General features: G+C 31.9%; 1 protein-coding gene across 1 annotated transcript in view; it reads right to left on the bottom strand.

Moving 5' to 3' along the window:
* Positions 1 to 19,441, bottom strand: part of LOC145246663 (nuclear cap-binding protein subunit 1-like) — a 64,812-nt gene that overhangs the window by 34,230 nt on the left and 11,141 nt on the right. The window contains exons 4-11 of the mRNA XM_080108374.1: positions 17,431 to 17,515; positions 12,788 to 12,859; positions 9,832 to 9,939; positions 5,854 to 5,901; positions 4,161 to 4,234; positions 3,032 to 3,101; positions 2,582 to 2,797; positions 1,169 to 1,266 (exon numbers count right to left, since the gene is read on the bottom strand). Coding sequence (XP_079964500.1) covers positions 1,169 to 1,266; positions 2,582 to 2,797; positions 3,032 to 3,101; positions 4,161 to 4,234; positions 5,854 to 5,901; positions 9,832 to 9,939; positions 12,788 to 12,859; positions 17,431 to 17,515 — 771 coding nt within the window. The remainder of the gene's footprint in view (positions 1 to 1,168; positions 1,267 to 2,581; positions 2,798 to 3,031; positions 3,102 to 4,160; positions 4,235 to 5,853; positions 5,902 to 9,831; positions 9,940 to 12,787; positions 12,860 to 17,430; positions 17,516 to 19,441) is intronic.

Here is a 19,441-nt window from a genome sequence, read left to right as displayed (position 1 = left end):
TCCCCAGATTGATGTTCAAGCTGCAGCCAAGGAGAGCGACGCACCTCTAACATCCAACAACAGGCAGCCAGCCGCATAACCCTTGTAGTAGGGTTACCGACCAGCCATCATGAGAGCAGAACTGCCACATGAACTTAGGGTTATGCAGGAGTTGCGAGTTCATGTATAAAAACAATGAGTTCCAGCAACCAGTCTGGCATAGATATTAGGGTCCTAACCCTTCGGCGAAGAAAAGATGAAGACAAAGATAAAAACTAGACGAAGTTCAGAGGAAGTCGAGAAAAAGCAAAGACAAAAAGAAAACACAGAAAAAATCTATAGATAGCCACGAGATGATCAAATTACGAGATGAAGTTATGAAATCTTCGCCAGTTTAAAAGCTTATTTCCCGAAGATTTTGACAATTTAAAGGCTCTCAGAAGCTTTTGAAAAGTTTTCAAGATTAAGGACCTTTGGAGGCTTGAAAGGCCAAGATGAAAAGTTATTGAATTTATTTGAAAAGTTTTATTTTATTTTTAAAAATGTAACCTCGAGTCGTCAGGAGTGGGGGTTACCTTTAAGGTGCAGCCCAACTTTGCTCCCAGCGATGCAGTCCATAGCATTATACCTAAACGTGATTCCATGAACAAAGCTTCTTTCTTAGAACTGCACACGTGTAGAACTCTCTTCCGTTTGCCTGTTTTCTAGCTACTACAATTTGGTCATCTTCAAGTCTGTAAATAAGTTCTCGATGAGTTGTTCCTTTAAGTAATCCAATTTACCAAATTTTCACTATTAACGATTACTACGATATTGCCCCATGGACTACTGTACATTTATTAACCCTTATCCTTGAGTGGCCCCTGGGCCTTGATAAGTGGGGACTCCTATGAAAGAACAAAAAAAAATTCTGAAATTTTTTTTGGTGTATTGTGCTATTAGATGTTGGTAAATGGAGTTGTGAGGGGGGGGATAGGTGGCATCTAAGATAGTGAGAAATACTTGTTCTAATCATACCAATGTATGTATTGTTTGTGAAGCAATTAAAAAATTTGGTACACACCATACCAATACCCAACTTTCTGATATTAAAAAAAATATTGGAAACTTGGTATATTTAATAAATTTATCTAACTAAGCTATACAAAAAAAAAAAAAAAAAAAAAAAAAAAAACGAAATCTGACGAACCAGTCTTTCCTTTCAAAATGATTTGTGTGGATGATATTATGTAACTGATCTTCAATTAAAAACCGTTCAATTGAATGGCTGCCTGGTAATACTGGACCCTAGAAGACATGAAAACATTAAAATAGTTAATGAAAGTTGATGACATCAATAGTAACATTTACCAAGGAAGATTATGTACAAAGTATGAAACAATCTTGGAATATTAACTCCTTATGACCTGAATTATGATGTAGATGATTAAAAAAAAAAAAAAAACATTTATTGTTAATTTTAGATGGCCGTATACTGAATGTAAGCAATGGGCAGTTGCAATCTGGAGGTATCTGGAATCTACCCAGATACTTAACTAATGCATACAAGGCGTGTTTGAATCCATTCCGACTTTATTTATGCTGTTATATTCATTTATTTACGACTGAATGAATTAGTTTAACTAGGTCATAAAGAGTTAAAGAAATTGAAGTACAAAATAATTATTTTAAATCATGCAAAAGTTTTGCCAAAAGATCGCAATATTAGAGCGAGGTCTAATACCAGTATATGCTGGGATAGACACTATGCATGCAAAAACATTATCTAAGTGTATATGCTATTCATATTTATTACGAATCTGGCTATTTACATTTAAATAAAAAGAAATAAAAAAAAAAAAAAAATCATTAACTTGGATTTGTAAAGTCAGACCCAAAAAGCATTTAAACTGACAAAACAAACTTTACTTCTAACCAAGCAATTTTCATTTGTTATTGTTATACTATGTTATTGGCAATATAATAGCGTTTTTATCTAAATATTTTTAAAATTTAGTTTGGTCAAGATGAATGCTAACATGAAAGTTTTAAATAATAAACTAAAAATAAAAAGAATTCAATTCATACTGAAAAATATAAGAGTTGGCAACTGTAAATCAAAAACTGATTTTTTGGGCAATACAGAGTAGGTACAACTAGGTATAAGAAATATAATTATATATAATTGCATAAGATACCCACTAAAAAGTCTTTGAAAATTCATCTTTTTACCAAAATTTCTGAATCTATCCGGTTTATTCAGAAAACCGATGCTTTTAACCAAATAAGTAATGTTCAAAAAAGAGATTCTAAGAAAAAAAAATAATCTAATCGTGCAATAGATTTAGTTATTGAAATCTTTCTTGCCAAGAAATTCCCAGTGCGATGATTGAGATATATATATATATATCTCATTGACTTACAGATGATCACAAAAAAAAAAGGGGGGGGGGTAATCTTAAGTTCAACTTTTTTCCCCCCCAGATTTTCAAATAAACCTTTAAAAATTATCAAAGGTGATTAGTCAGCTAAGAAATTCACTGGAGAAAGCTTTAAAAATCCTTTTTTCTTAAAAAGGATGATGGGAAAAAGAAAAAAAAGTCAACTAAAAATATTGATTTACCTCGGGCACATCTGTATAATCAAATAATCTGAAAACCACGTTGGGCAGAGGGTAGACAGTATCTTCATGATGAGGTGGGGGTGTTATCTGAGGCAAGGTGTGCTGCAAGGCTTCACAAAGAACATTGTCAAAGGCGAGGTATGTTCGTAAAATTTGCTTTTCTATCCATTTGTTGTTTCGTAAGTTTTTGATCTGGGCCCACAAACAATCTAAGTACTGAAATGAAAAATAAAAAAAAAATCTTATGGTAAAACGTTTCTTTTTGTTTTTTTCTTTTTTAGAAGAAAGGTATTTCAAAATGCAAGCTTTTTATGCCACACCTTATATTAGTATTATTTTTTAAATTAATATTTACTTGATAGAAGTCAAAACAAAGAAAAAAAAATTGTTAAATTTTGAAAATTACAAAATACACCAATATTAACAAATGCCAAAATACAAGCAACTTACCTCCTCCTGAAGATGCGGAGAATCTTTTGTCCATACTTTTAAAGCTGGTACGTGGTGTTTTGAACGCTTACTGAAAAAAAAAGAAAAAAAAAAAAAAAAAAAAAAGGACATTAATTTTAATCACTTATTTCTATTGGAAACAACCAAATAGATTATTTTATGATAGAAATTGTAATAAACTTAAATTGTGATAATCCATTAAGTTTTTTTTTGTTTTAATACTGAAAATTTACATACAAGATTAAAAAACAATAAAATTTATCAATTTGATTATTCTTTTATTTTTTTAACAAATTACCTTATCAAATTTAAAATAGCGTTATTGTAGTAAGTAGCCTGGATATAAAGTTAGGTTTTATTTAATTGGTATGATTTTGCTAATTAAAGGAGATAAACAATTGTTAGAGTGTATAATGCTGATTCAAAAAACCTTTGGCAAAGTTTATTTAGAATGAATCTAATGAGAAAAGAATGGTTATATTCTAATATATGAGAGAATAGTGCATTTAGGGAATGACTAAATTTTATGTTTAAATGTTCATCCTGTCTTTTTTGAGATTGTGCTAAGTTTTACCAGTATATATCCCATATGAAAATTGCATTCTAATATATATTGGTAAAACTCACCACTAACTTAAAATGATGAACTCTAAAAAAATAAATAAAAATTTGTTTAGAGGCTATAACCAAGAAATAACAGGCAATAGTCGGAGTTGCAAAAAAAAAAAAAAGAATCCTCTTTAAGCAATCTACCCTAAGAGGGTGTGATAGCAACAAGTATCAATAAAAAGAACAATTTTCTTTCTTGTTGGATCCAACAGTTTGGTCTTTACTGTAATAAAATAAACACAAAGAGAATTCACAACCTGCATATATAAATTTTGTAACAACCCCACTACTATCCTCCTCCTCCCATTTCTGACCATAAATATCATTTGTTCATCTGCCCCTACCAAAGTCCAAGTACACAATTTTTAAGTATGAATCCTTCCTCTTTTTTTTTTTTGTATTTTTTTTAAAAACAAAACTTAAAGCATGAAAAAAATAAAAATCCCTAAATGCACTAACCTCTTGCATTACAATGGTCTGCTCTACTTTACAATAAACAAGACAAAATGTGAATACTTACTTGAGATAGCTTTCAATTGCAGCTAATAGCTTATCAAGTTCTGTTTCTTTTTTTTCATACAGTTCTCTGCCAACCTACAAAAGAAAATATATACATGAAATTAGCAAAACTACTGGAGCAGATTTCTTTTTATATGCAACTCAATATTTTGGGAATGTTGACTATTAAAATATATTTTCTCAAATAAAAAATACTAAATCTAATTTATATATATATATATATAAGTTATAAAAATATATATGGCAATTAAGTTACACAGAATATTTCGCATTTCATTCTTGTGAGAACTCGTCAGGCTTATGCATAAAATTATATTTTCATATATGAATTTATGATATAATCATGAATCACAATTTTTCAACATTCAGTTTGGTATCTGTCAGGGATGTGTCTTATGACTAATTCTGTTCAACTATGCTATCAATTGGATTACTCTCAGAGCCTTGGCAAACTTTCCCAGTGTCACTGTGGGCTGTGATTTCCAAGTGTCAAACTGACTGTCAGACGATATTGCAATGCTGTGATAGACGAGATGCAATTTTATGCGCCAAAGATCAGCATGAAGATCGATGCTCAAACTTGGTGCTAAAATTTGCAGCAATCACGCTCTCGTCCGCACCATTCTACCGTACAGCTGTGAAATCTGACTGATGAGAGCAAGCGACCTATGAAAGCTGTTTATGTTGCATTCTTCATGTTCGTTGGCAACAGTTCACCTCAAATGCTGCTATTCATTCTTGCTACAACATATCCTATCTACAACAAGCTCTCCACACAAGACATCTTTGTTGCTTCGATCAGATTCTTCCTCGTCATCTACAAAGCCATTGATCAAACCCTTTCTCAAGGTTGGAAAAAAAAAAACATGCAGAGGTCAGCTGAAAATATGGTTCAGGACAGTAAAACAGGATGCAGAGCTGATCCTGAGTCCTCACCTTCATGGAGTTCGCCGCTGGAAATAAAATTGGCTAACACTTGTACCTTCTGCTGTGAACTACCGTGTTTGTTCAAGACGTGGTAAATTCTCTGAACAGAGGCAGCCCAACCGCTCCAAGGTAAATGCAGAAACAAAACATCTTCAAAGCATATGGCATCTTACTTCTTTATACAGCCTTTTGCATTATCATTGGCTTCTGCGAAATCGTTTAAGCTGCAACATATACTCCTATTCTCTACATTCGCAGACAAGTCATTTTGTAGTCACATTTGGCCACAGCAACTTTTGATCATCTCACTTATGTTATCAGGCAGTCGAGCATCATCCAATGAACTCAAGAGGATGAACTTTATAAAGGGGAGAGGGCACATATCAAATAAAAAAAGGGAGATAGTTTTCTAGTGCTCTGGTCAACAATCATAGTCTGGTATCTTCCCAAAATATTAGGGACCTGACATGGACAACAAAGCTTTTTTTTTTTTTTTAATTTTTTTTTTTAAATTCAGCCATTAGCCAGAAGGGTTCATATTCATGAAAGAGATGGTGTTCATCAGCCTTTGTGATAAGGTGGAAACAATTTTTTTTTCCAAAGTCATCCCTTTTTTTCTTTACAAAGTCATTTTTTTTTATTTAAATAAATGCATCAATTAAGTCTTCATTTTTTAATGAAACAACTTAAAGGTGATATAAGAATGATTAGTTTAAATCAGCAAAGTAGATAACATATACACAAAAAGTAAACATTTTGTAACTTACCCAAGGAAGAGCTGACAAGACAACATGTACATAGAAATCTGACCGCACCTAAAAGAAAAAAGAGATTACATCTTATTTCATTTGAAAAACATTGAAAAAAGGATTTTTTTTTAACAAAACAAATTAGTAACTCAATAAGCAGGACTGAAGCAAGTGTGATGCTGGCATGTGTTGGGATCCATTTACAATGCACGTCATGCATACACTGGCACATCTTGTTAATCGAAAATTATTAGCCTTACTAAAAGATAATGAATTCATAACTGAACACAAAAATTTTAATCGGATTTGAACACAGAATAGGTGATTCCATAATCCATCACTGTAGCCATTATTTTTGTTGTACAGCATTCAACTCTAAGCAGGTTGAACCAGCTTTCTCCAAAGGAGGAAGTATCAAGGGAATATTAAATTCACAGGCAATCCCCGGTCACCTGTAATGTTTGGTCAGGAAGCCCGTATCTTCAGACAGCCTGATCTAGTAGCACCAGATGTCATAACCGGTATTACCACTTAGTTAAAGTGCACCTGGGAGAAAAAAAAACAATAACATCAATGTTTGGTGGAGTTTCAGTCAGGAATCTAGTATTTTCAGACAGCCTGATCTGGTAGCACCAGATGCCCTACCAGGTATTACCACTTTGGGCCAAAGTGGACCTGGGAGCAATGGTAACTAAGGGGGCAACTCTACATTCCTCACAGCTCCCCAAATAACCTCACATCAGTAAAAAAAAAAATCTTAGCCTTATAACTAAGCCTGTTTTCTATATTAGATATTAGTGAGATGATTCCAATCTCCCCCCCCCCATTCCGATACAATTAGCAATTCTGTTTAAAATTTCTGATTCAGATTATTTTAAAATACTTCAACATTTAGCTATAATTTTTAGAGGGTGGGGGTGGGGGTGGGGTGGATTACTGTAAATACCCCGTGTAATATATGCATATATTTTTTGGAAATGTAAAAATACACTTGTGCATAGTAGGGAACTATTGATTCCAGTTTTACTGATAATTAAAAATACATAATTATTTTATCATTAGTCATGGAAAAATAAATCAAAGACAAAAAAAAAAAAAAAAAAATTGAAAGAATCGTTTTGGGTATCAGAAAATTGACACAAATTTTTCCGATAGCGATTCCAATACTTAAAAATGTCCCTATTTTTCCGATTCTGATTAATCGTCCCAACACTGAAAGATATTCAGGTTATACTTACTACATACACTTTTTCGAGACTTCTAAATTATATTCATAAAAAATAAAATATAACAATTTCTTCAAACCATTTTTTGAGTCCATATAAAAAATAATTAACCAATAAAAACTCATCTAACATTGGTGTCTACAAAATGTCTCATTAAATAAAATCCTGTTTTTAATGACTGACTGAAGAATATATGCTTTTGAAAGCAAAAACTTCTTTAAATATGATAAATAAAAATAAAACAGTGAACAGAATTAAATATCAAAATAGATTGGAGATGGTGTTCTTAAAAAAAAAAAAAAAAATTTATATAACTGACTTGCGAAACAAAAGCGAGTATTAACCGTGTATTAAAAAAGCTAGAATATAAGATGGTCATTAAACTGAATGTGATGATTAATGTTAAAGAAACAGTGAATTGACTGGCACTACCTTATAAGATTTGAAGGTCAGGCATTGGGAACCATAAAGGACAATTATCTTACTATTTGTTTCTATGGGCTTCTAGAGTTAGCTACATTTGTTGCATTAGTTAGACTGCCCATAGATAAGAAAGAATATATTCAACAAGCCACGCGTGCATGGTCCCCCTCTGGTGCTGCATGTGAGATGACGCCACAAAAAATAGTGAAGAAATTATGAATGTGAGAAGTGTGAAGGGCCAACGTTGCCTTTACATTTTTGTGAAATTTCAGAAAAATCTAATGGATGGGACAAAAGTTATGGGGTAAAAAGCATTTTTTTTTCAATTTTAGGGCATTTGTGACCCCTTTTGAGCTCCTGGAAACGCCGAATCCCAGTGAAAATGGACAAACGGTGAAGTTTCACACCTTAAGACATGTATATTTGAATTCAGCACCATGGAAAACCACTATATCGACATACATATCAAGTTTTTGAGTAATATGAAAAAAGAGCTCCAAAAAAAGGCATTTTTTTTTAGCCCTAAAAGTCCAGAGGGATGCAAACCAGAATTTTGCCAGGGTCACCCATACTGGATTTATATTATGGGCTCCACATTTTGGCTAAGTTTCAGAAAAATCTAATAGATGGATCAAAAGTTATGGGGCAAAATGTGTCATTTTAGGGCATTTTTGACCTCTTTTGTGCCCCTGGGGACGCAACAGGAATTTTCACAAAAAAATCTTTTTTTACCTAGTTCAACCTGCCTAGGGTTGACATTTTGCCACAAATTGTATTTCATTAAATAGATATCTATTTAATGAAATACAATTTGTGGCAAAATTTCAGGAGAAACTCATGGACGGTTATCTGGCAATCGTCCGGACTAATGGACGCCACTGAAAAAAATCGGGGGGACCAACAAACTTGATAACAAAATTAGATTGTTGTTTATTAGACAAGTTGGAAGATTATGCGAAAGGTTCAACAGACAAAATTTAAAAGTAGAAACTGTTGGTGTATTTCCTCAATACATTTCCGTCTCTTATCTCAAGGTTGTTCACTTATTTCCCTTGTCAACAGCCAACTTGCATAAAATTTATTTTCTTATGCTTGTAGTGGTCCACATTATGGAGTTTAGAGAGAACTTAATGCCTAATAGACATTTTTCTTTAGTATTTAAGGTCTCTCTGTACAGAGTATTTTTCAAAACAACCTGGCATGGAGATACTTCCTCCTACAAGTAAACCTTGACTAAATATTCAAAATAACATTGTATTCACATGACAAATAAGATACCCCACAGCATGGCTACCTCACAATGACTTATATGAGGAATGGTGCACTTTCTCCAAGTGATGTTGCCTACAGTAGCAACATTAAGGTGGATACTCTACCAGACTAGATGAATTTTGGTCCGGGGACCCAGTAAGTCTCAGAAAGATATAACATAGTTAACTAGTCAATTAGTGAAAGTAAAATTAATGTTCTTTACCGACTGAAGTTGGAAAGGAGAATTTAATGGAACACACGAATATCTATATATCTCAGAGAGATCAAGTGTTAATTGGTTCAAGTGTTAAGAGGTTCCTTGATTTCTAAGAACTTCAACTTAAGTTTATACTTAAAGTTTTCATCACTGAAGACATATTTGCCAGTTACCTCTGTACCTACAACCATCTTTAATCTCCTATGGTAATGTATTCTTTGATTTGACTTTAGATCATCCCAAGGCCATTTAATATAATACACTGATACTTGAAACTGGTTGTGCCCTGAATAGAAGGAGTAAGCAACAGGAGGTTGGACATGTTTAAACAAGAACACAGCAGGTCACAAAACTGAGGATCCCAAGAATATACAAAGGAAAACAATCTTCCTGATCATCTGCCGAATGTATTTGAATTTTCAATAAATTGATGGTTGTTTTAAATAATAAAATAATGATTGAACTGTAAAACAAAAGAAATATTTTGTTATTGCGATATTTTTGGCATGATTTACTGGGAATGATCACAAAGATTTGAACAATTATATTTATAGCCAAAGGTGATAAGAACAAACCAATCATGTACCGAAATTGCTGTATCAAATATACTGAATTTTTTTAATCATAGTTTTTCATCTTGACATGAGAAGAGGACCACTGTTAACTGACTGGATTAATACTATGATTTTTTACCTGGAATTCTTTACAATTCAAAGCTTCTTTGATTGGATTGGTGCTGCCAATTTTTCTTGGAGCAATTACATTTAATATTTGCAATTGGATAAATTTCCTTTTCTCTATAATACTTATTTCATTTACCATCCATTTTTGGGTCATCATTTTTCTATTACAAGAGCGGCTCTATACTAAAGGACTTACCTGTGGTATATTTTCTTCCAATGTCACTTCAACAAAGTTATCAAACATCGACAGCAAGGAGCCAGCTACAATCACATGGCAATTGACAAGATCACTCAGAAAACGAACCTAAAAATAAACCCCAAAGATTATTAAGTAAGAAACAAGTTTATTCATTACAAAATCCAATTTATATTTTTTGCTAAATCAAAGGAGGAAGGGTTAGTCAATTGGTTGCTACTTGTGTTTTACGACATATTAACCCTTTTAGAGTTATTTGATGCCAAATCCAGTAATTTTGGTAACATATTTTTTATGCTTCTTCATCTTTATCGTTAAATATTTATTTATGGCGTTTGGTTTGGTTGTTTTGTAGAGGAAAATTGTTTTTGACTTTGCAGAACATGATTAACTTTTGCAAAGGCAAAAGAAGAAAACAATAACATCAATGTTGGTTTAGACAGTCTGATCTATTAGAACCAGGAGGAGGAAGAGAAAGTTGCTATAGATATTGTTTTTCTTTCCTGTAGGTGGACAGTTTTCCCAGAATGGGTAACTTTAAGAACTTTCAAAACTGAAAACACAAAAGACTTTTACATGAATTATTCTTATTGCTAGTTTAGCAACAGATTCCATGATATTGGGATTGAAAGTGGCCAGACTGCAATTAGCTTATCGTTACAACCACCTACAGTGGTATGGTTTGATAGTTTTGTTTTATAGCATATTAACCCTTTTTGGGGGTTATTTAATGCCAAATCCAGTAATTTTTGAAAAAAATTTTATGCTTCAAGCTGTTTTTATCTTCAAATATTTATGGAGTTAGGTTGTCTCGTTTTGTGGCATATCAACCCTGTTGGGGTTCAATCATTTAGGCAAGAGTTCTTATGCTTCCAGTTCTATATATTTTCAAATATTTATTCATGGTGCTTAGTTCGGTTGTTTTGTAGAGAAATTTTTTTTTGGCTTTGCAGAACATGATTGAGTTTTGCAAAAAAAAACAAACAAAAAACTATCTATGTTTGGTGCAATTAAATCAGGAAGGCAATATCTTTAGATAGCCTAAATCTGATAACATTAGAAACATGTTGAACAAAACTCTGGTTGCATAAACAGACATACAAACATCCAAATTGATTATAAGTAAGGAAAACTTGGAATGACATAGGCAAAAGTGATCAAGCAATGTCACATTGAAACCAATATAAATGATAGTTTCAGGGAGAAAATCACTGTCGCCATTGTGAAACCCACATGACTCCCCCCTCTTGACAAAGATTGCTAACTCAAATGTTATGTGCTGTGGATTTCTTTTCTTTCATTTTTTCATTCTGGCTGTGTAGTCATCTCTCACACATTGGGGGACATTGGCTCACGAGTATAAAATAAAATAACGTAAAAATAAACTCAGACTCCGACACTTTCTGTAAATATTAGTTACTCTGGGTGTGTGTGTGTATGTGTGATACAATCGTGGGAAATTAGTTTCTAAGCGTGAACGTCCATTTCTAAATTTTTCTGTCGATACAGAGTTCATCAGTTGGTGTCAGGTCAACTTGATCTCCAAAAGCTCTCACGATCTGGTCCAAGCCACAGTCTACCTTTGACTGAATCAAATTCGCAACTGTTCCACCCAAGACCGTCTTAAGCTCTTCCAAATCATCGCAGATTGTCACAAAATGCACAATCTGCCTCTAAAATATATTGATTGCCACCATTCAGTCTCGTTTTAAAATACACGTCACACCTTGACCAACAATCCACCTCAGCTTCCTTTTGTCTTTCTTGGTGAACAACTTCCAATCTATTGTCTTTCCACTAACCCTATTTCCTATACTTTTGTGCCCAAATAAACTTATTTCCTTTTTGAGATGCATCAAATAAAGCAGAAGATGATGATGTCAAAATTATCTTACTTTTGCATACATTTCTTTATGTATTATCATGACCAGGAGAGACAGAAGTCTTCACAATTCCATGACAATCTTTACTACCCCACCACTTTTTTTTATCTTTTTTTTAAATCACTGATAGTATTTTTAAAATTGCTTTTCAAGAATCGATTGATCAGATAAGAAGGATTAGAAGTTGAATTTTAGTTGCTTAGTGGATTTAAGTGAATAAAAATTTCATATAAAATCTGGATACTTAGTGGTGCTGAAACCAACAAGCAACTAAGGAAAGGAGCTTCAGTAGGAAACCAAGTAAAATATTGTTAACATTGAACTGATCATCATCTTATTAAAACAAAATATTGCTTCATTAAAGGACATTAAACATAACAAGAATGAGATCTTAAAAATCATCTTCCGTCCATGAGAAATGTGGATGATACCCCTCACACCTCATTGAGGGGATACATACAAAAGATGTTACCATTTTCAGATTTTTAAGATGATAATTGATGATTTGGATTATTTGGACTATAATTCTCATCTTGATTATATTTATGGAAATCACCCCAGACAAGGCATGCAGTCATTTGCTGTAAGCTTACTATCGAATTTTTGATACTTCTATAGAATTAGTCACAACTGAAAATCGTATTTCAAGCAAAAACATTTTCATGTAATTCGATGTCATGCTGAAATAAGTAAAATAACCAAAAATTAGAAAAAAAAAAAAAAAAAAAGATCAATTAGGAGATTAATTACAAGTAAAAAATCAATTTTATTGTATTAAATTGTTCATTTTTACTTATTCAAATAAAACTGACTTTACAAAAGGTTCTGCTCTTATCAATGGTAGATTGAGAAAATAAGTTCCATGCAATCTTTTGCTCTATCATTTTTTAAAATTTTTGATAAGAAAACGCATTTTAGCATGACACGCAAGTACATCAAAGTGTTTTTAGTTAAAATGTGATTTCCAATTGTGACTAATACTATAGAAGCACAGTTTTTTTGTAGTCCAAATAAGCCAAAAGATGTAAATTGAACTCCAGCTATAATTCAAATTTTAAAGATTCAATACTTACCATAGAACGAACATAATCAAATGCTCCAATTTTTAGGACCTCCTTCAAATTACGAACAAGTAACTCCACGAACTAAAGAAAAAAAAATAAGAAAAAAAAAAATGACAAAATTCAAATGCTTAACATATTTGTAAATAAGGTTATTGGTAATAGGATGATTCCAATACAATTATTGATTCTGTTCTAAATTCCTGATTCCAAGTTTTGGGTTTGTATCCCCAGGTAAAAAAAAGTGGTAAAAATTTTTAAAAATATAACAAATGTTATCAAAGGCAAGATAAGTTAATCTACCTATCTGGAAAAGTTTTTAGTTGTTTTACTCGCTTTAAAATGTTTAATTGGTTTGAAATCATACAGTGTTTATCGATAGTGCAAAGAAAAATGGCAGCAAGCTGACCATTAAATATGTGAAGTTTGGAACAGGAGTTAAAACTAAAAAATTATACAAAATACTGTTAGAAACCCACACAATATATGTTACCATGACATATTCAGTGAGTTTTTAACAGTATTTTGTATATTTTTTTAGTTTTAACACATTTTCCAAACTTCACATATTTACAGGTAAGCTTCACCTCCATTTTTCTTGTTTGCATCTATCTATAAACACTATAATTTTTGAACCGCTTAAACGTTTTAAAGTGAGTAAAACTACTAAAAACGTTTCCAGTTAGGTAGAAAAGGAACTCATCTTACCTTTGATAACATTTATTTGTTATATTTTTTAATTTTTGACCACTTTTTCTGTGGATTGTAATACAAACCTTAATTTTTTTTATAACATCTAAATAAGGCTGTTTTTTTCTTTTTACTATAAAAGCTTATATAATATGTGCAAATGTAAAAATACACTTGTATGTATGTGAGGGGGCGATCTATACATTTTAGTTTTATTGGTGGTGTAAAAATCAATATTTATTATTTGTACCAATGGAAAATTAAGTTTTAAACATAGAACTTTTAAAACCATTTTTAGCATCGTAAAATAGACGCAAATTTTCCCTCTACCGATTTACAATGCCCCAAAAAGTTCTGATTTTTTTTAATTTTTTATTTCCAATTAAGTGTACCTACAGTAAAATGTCATATTACAAGAAAGTAGATCATTATTTGTATTGGCAGAAGTTTAATACTTACGCATTACTTCATAAATCTCTTTTCTTTTTAATACATTTCATAGAATAACAAAGGTTTTGGTATTTGACTGAAGCTAAAACTGTAGGTATTTTTTTCAGATTAGGTCCACCTCCACAATTTTCTTTTAAATGACAACTTTTATAGGTTTTCGACAATGCTGACTACGAAAATTGCATTTAAATTTTGCAGAAATAATTAGTTATCGAGATATAAAAAGTTGTATTATACATTGTATTTTTTGGCGGCCATCTTTTTATGCGCATGCTCATGCAATGTCAGTCATAGATGAGTAGATTTGTTTATGACGCACGCGCGTAAAAATGGCCGCCAAAGAATACAATGCATAATACAACTTTTTATATCTCGATAACTACTTATTTCTGAAAACTTTCAATGCGATTTTCGTATTCAGCATAGTCTAAAACCTATAAAAGTCATCATTTAAAAGAAAATTGTTGAGGTGGACCTAATCTGAAAATTTACCAAACTGTATTTATTACTTTGCTTATCGTATGATCTTTCAATGTTCAATTCAAAAAGGGAGGCACCTGTCTTGTTATCATAACATCCTTTCGGGCATTACCACATCCATTTTGGGAGGTAGAAGCAGTGTATGTTCATTTGTTATATTATCCTTCACAAAACTATGTGACCAGAGAGAGCATTGCTAGTACATTTTATAGATATTTAAATAATTAATTCAGTTACTGTATATTTGTTTACTACGATGAAAGTGGAACATCAATTGCCAAACCCGATTGATGGAAATCATTGTTTATTATATAATGGAAAGCCATATTTTTGCCTTTGGATATGTTATGTTTGACTAAAATTTAAAAACTACTAAAGATACACTTACAAAACTTACATCATTGGATTTTGTGTGACCCCCCCCTCCCCAATTTGATTATTGTTAAAAAAAAGAAAAGAAAAAAGAAAAAATGAAATAAATAATTACAAAAAAATTTTTTAAATAAAAAACTAATGCTTTAATAGTTATTTGCTAGAGGGGTCAAATTAGCACATTTTACCAAGAAAAAATTTAGAAAAAAAATTCTTTTATTCCTACTAGTGTAACACTAAAGAGAGGCCACATCAGACCGGTAGGATTGATGTGACGTTTCTTTTGGTTGAAAGTAATTTTTTGTTCCCGGACGATAATCGGGTTGAAGGAATAAAAATTATTATTAATTTTTATTTGTGAATAAATTCTGAGCTAAGTCTGTTGTTGAAATAGCGGCGGCAAGAGTGCCTTTGTAGCGAAAAGTTGAATCACATTCTAGACATCAAAAGCGAAAAAGAATGCATAAAATATGTTAGCCAAAATACACAGGCGTTTGATCTCCAATGGCCGAAATCATAGTGTACAGTAGCCGGAGGGGTGGGGATTTCACACCCGCAATTGGCAAAACTGAGCCAAAGTTGACCTGTGAATTTGACAAGTTGAAAAGTCGGGTTGTTTTTGATCTAAGAGAAACACACGCAGTGACTCGGCATTATGTTTAGAACAAAGAAGAGGAAAAAAAATGAATTGTCCGAAATTTCAAAACAATAAGATAACGTATCGAGAATTGTCATTTGGTGAATCAGGTCGAACGAAAAAAGGGAATTTATGAAATATTTTTGCTCGGATGGGAAAATGTGTTGCCGATAAGTTCAAAGCGATAAATGCATTCTTGGTCTTTTGACGTAAACAAAATGTCTGATATAATAAAATGGCCGACAACCAGAACTTAATTCAAAGATAAACTAAAATCCCTTTGAATTATCAAAGCGAAAGGTGAGATCAATAGATAATTTTAAAACAAATAAAATCGCGTGATTTGCTTTAAGTCAAAGGAAAAATAATTTTCCTGTATATGAAAAATTCCATTAGTAAGCCAGGGAGGAGTTAATTAATACAACGTGTAAGTTGGGCGTTAATTAAGGGAGGAGTCAAACCAATTTTGAAAATGGACCAATGAAAAAGGGCCCTGTCGAAGTATAATCAACCAATGAGAAAAGGCCCCGTCGAATTATAATCAAGCAATTTGATTGGTCGATGACGAACATGGGTGTCGTCATCATTCCATAATTGTATTATAAAAGAAATGAAAAATTAGAGATTAAGTCAGTAGTAAGAGTGAAGAACGGAAGAGAACAGAACAGAAGAAAAGAGAGATAAGTCTCGGCAGAATCACCTCTCTCTCTCTCTCTCCCCCTCGCTTGTTGCCTGATAACTCAACGCTTATAACGTGTAGATTACTTAATGAGAATTACGCAAAGTCCGCAATACCGACCAGGTATTTCAACAACAGAAGCTCAGTTGTAGAACTAACTGCTTGCTTGAATTAATTGTCAACTCTATGTATATGCTGTAAATACTTCTTTTATGAATTTCCGAAATATATATTATATTAACTAACCTCCGGAGTTTTGTTGCTGATGTGCGTTGATCCGTATATATGTACATTCTTTATTTGCCATTTGTGACACCGTATCCGTCAACGAACACCCAGGATAACTAGACGATCCACGGAGAACAGGCCTTGAGGACCAAGCATCCGAGAAGAATCCCCAACGCCTTAACGAAGAACTCACTGGGTGACGCGACGTACTAACGGTTGGCAGACCTGGTTGCCCAGTCGACATATCATAACTGTACCGACCAGGGTGCAGATCATAACTGGGCTGCGATCAAGGGGTCAAGGGCGTGTAAGGTCACACGTCTAAAGGTCACACTAGTGGTTCTTCCAAAAACATTGAAAGTAGGTCCGACAATCAGACGCTAATAGCGTTCTTACTTTTTCTTTACATTATATCAAACTAGTTGCTAGAGAGTGGAGTGGCATTAAAAAGGTTATTTATTTGAGAATGTGTAGGGAAATTTTAAAAAGAAAAATATTTTTTACTTATTTTCTTATCAAGAACTCTGGGTACCCTTGCTAGTTTGTTAAATTTCTTGAACAATCTTATTTTTTACTCTTAATATTTTAATTTAAAATGATATAAATTTGTAACGAAAAGGAAAATACATTTTAAAAATTTATTTTCTAGTGCATAAATAACTGATGTTATACCTCAAAAATTTTTTTTTTTTAAAGTCAGACTGCATCCCAATTTATTTCATACATTATAATGGAATTTTTTTATTTAATAAAAACAAAACAAAAAAACATGTAAATTCAGAATTTAAGCGAATTAAAAAACAAAAAACATACAAATAAATCTTTGATATACATACTAGTCACAGAACAAAAATGTCATATTCCAAAATTTGCATAAAAAATAAAAACTACTTGATCAATTTAAGGAAATCAAACTTCAAGACGTTTTGATCTACCATATTTAATAAAGGGACAAACTCGATTCAAACTACTGATTTTAAAATCAGTCTTGTAATGGCTACAATATGCTATTAAATGTAAATAGGAACATTAAAATTTCTATAAAGTAAAGAAAAACAAAAGGGATAAAACCCAAATAGATTCTTAAGAGTTACAAAAAGTATATCAAGATGAATTTACCTCTCCTCCACAATTGTAATTCTTTGCATTCAGCAAGCCAACAAGAGTTGTATAAACGGTTTGTTTTTCGGGAAGTCTAATAACACTAAAAAATAAAAATAAAATTATAAAACTTTACAATTTAAGATAAATGGAAATCTTGTAAAAAAATAAATTAAATAGTTTCATCAATAATAACAGAAACTGAATAAATTCCATTTTTTTAATAAAAAAATGGGTTAATTTTTTTTTATTCTTTTAATTTGAATGAAATAAAGGTTAGATTCTTTTTTATTTTAAGTTTTCTTCTTTTAATTAAAAGACTTTGAGGTTTATTTTCATAAAAAAAAAAAAGCAAGAATTAAATGAATAGCAAAATTTGGAGGACTTTATACAAATTATATACAAGATGCAGTTTCCCCGGCCTATTTTGTAAAATGGGAGTCAGGAGCAACTCAATTTTTTTATGGTACACAAGTATAAGTTCTTCATTGTTTTAGCAAAATTCGAAAATTGAAATATTGAATTTCAAATGAAACCAATGGTATTTACTAAATTGTCAGATCACAGATGTGTAATAGGAGTCTTAAAGACAGGCTTGGTTTAAATGACTTTAAAAGAAAATTAAATCTGGACAGTATAGAAAGATGTGTACAGAACAGAAAACTTTGATGGTATAGTCATATCGAAAGAATTGAGGAGAGTTCTTGAGTTAGTAAATGTTAAGGTATCACTTTCAGATCACCAAGAAAGACCAAGAAAAATGTGTTTTGTAGATTTGAGAATTATGGCTCACAGCACCTAAAGTCTTTGCAAAATGGATTTTTCCCCCCTTGATCACCGTTCTTCCTATATATATATATTCTTCTGGTTTCTCCATACTAATAACAGAGAGAGCACACCTTTTGCTTCTTTGAGGTGAGGTTGTTTATAACATTACTATTACGACATGGAAGTGATGAAAATGAACATGAAAGAAATAGGAATAAATAAAACGTAGACAAAAATAAGTTTCGATGTCAAATTTCCAAAAGTTGCTTGACACATGCCAGCGTGTAAAACAGAGGTTAAACTAAATATGATGATGATGATATACAATGTTAAAATTATTCATGTCTAGCCTAGTTCATAAACATACTTTGTTAGATATTTATCCCTGCATGGATTCTTTACAGTGATCTTGCCAGACTAAGGAAACATCTGTTGCAAATAAGTTTGTTAATAACTCAAAAAAGAGAAACAGTTAAAGAGGGTTATTCGCCTGGATCATTTGTTCTAAATCACTGACTAACAGAGAGACAGAGTATATTAATTTATTTTTATTTCGGACTATTATTCTCATCTTTATTAGTTGTTGTTTTTCATTTTTTTTTATATAAAAAAAAAAAAAAATTAAAAACAATTTTTTTTTTTTTTAATAAAAAAAAAGATGAAAAACAACTAATAAAGATGAGAATAATAGTCCGAAATAAAAATAAATTAATATATATAATGCTCATCTCAAAAATGAATTCCAATTAAGAGAGACAGAGGTTGATAATTACTGACTAATCATATCCTAAAGGCACATGTTAGTACCTCAAAGATTTCAATCAAACTGCCTACTTCTCTTCTCACTTTCTTTGAGTCATTTGACGCCACCTCTGTTTTCAGCACACGGCAAGTTGAGGTGACATTTTAATGCAAAAGTTGACTCTTCAAATCCAATTTCCTCTTTACATGCTTACATTGTCTTAAATCATTAGATATGTAAATGGTACTTTTTTTAAGAGCCAGCAAACTTCAAAATAAATCGGAAAAATATATTATACAATTATGTGGTTTATTCCAAAGACTAATTTTCGGCATTCATAATTTAAACACATTTTGGGGCATATAGCCCCGCCACTGTTTGTACATATATGGCATAATGTAGGTCTAATTTTTATAATTTCACGTATTATTAAATTAGGCTGTGTTTTGGCAATAACGAATTGAATGTTGTCTTCTAAGTGATCTAATGTGTCTGGTTTATCAGTATAGACATAACTAT

This window comes from Euprymna scolopes, chromosome 24 (assembly GCF_053919585.1).
Source record: "Euprymna scolopes isolate OS-2025 chromosome 24, ASM5391958v1, whole genome shotgun sequence".
NCBI lineage: Eukaryota > Metazoa > Mollusca > Cephalopoda > Sepiida > Sepiolidae > Euprymna > Euprymna scolopes.
This window is presented reverse-complemented; position numbering and strand designations above follow the sequence as displayed.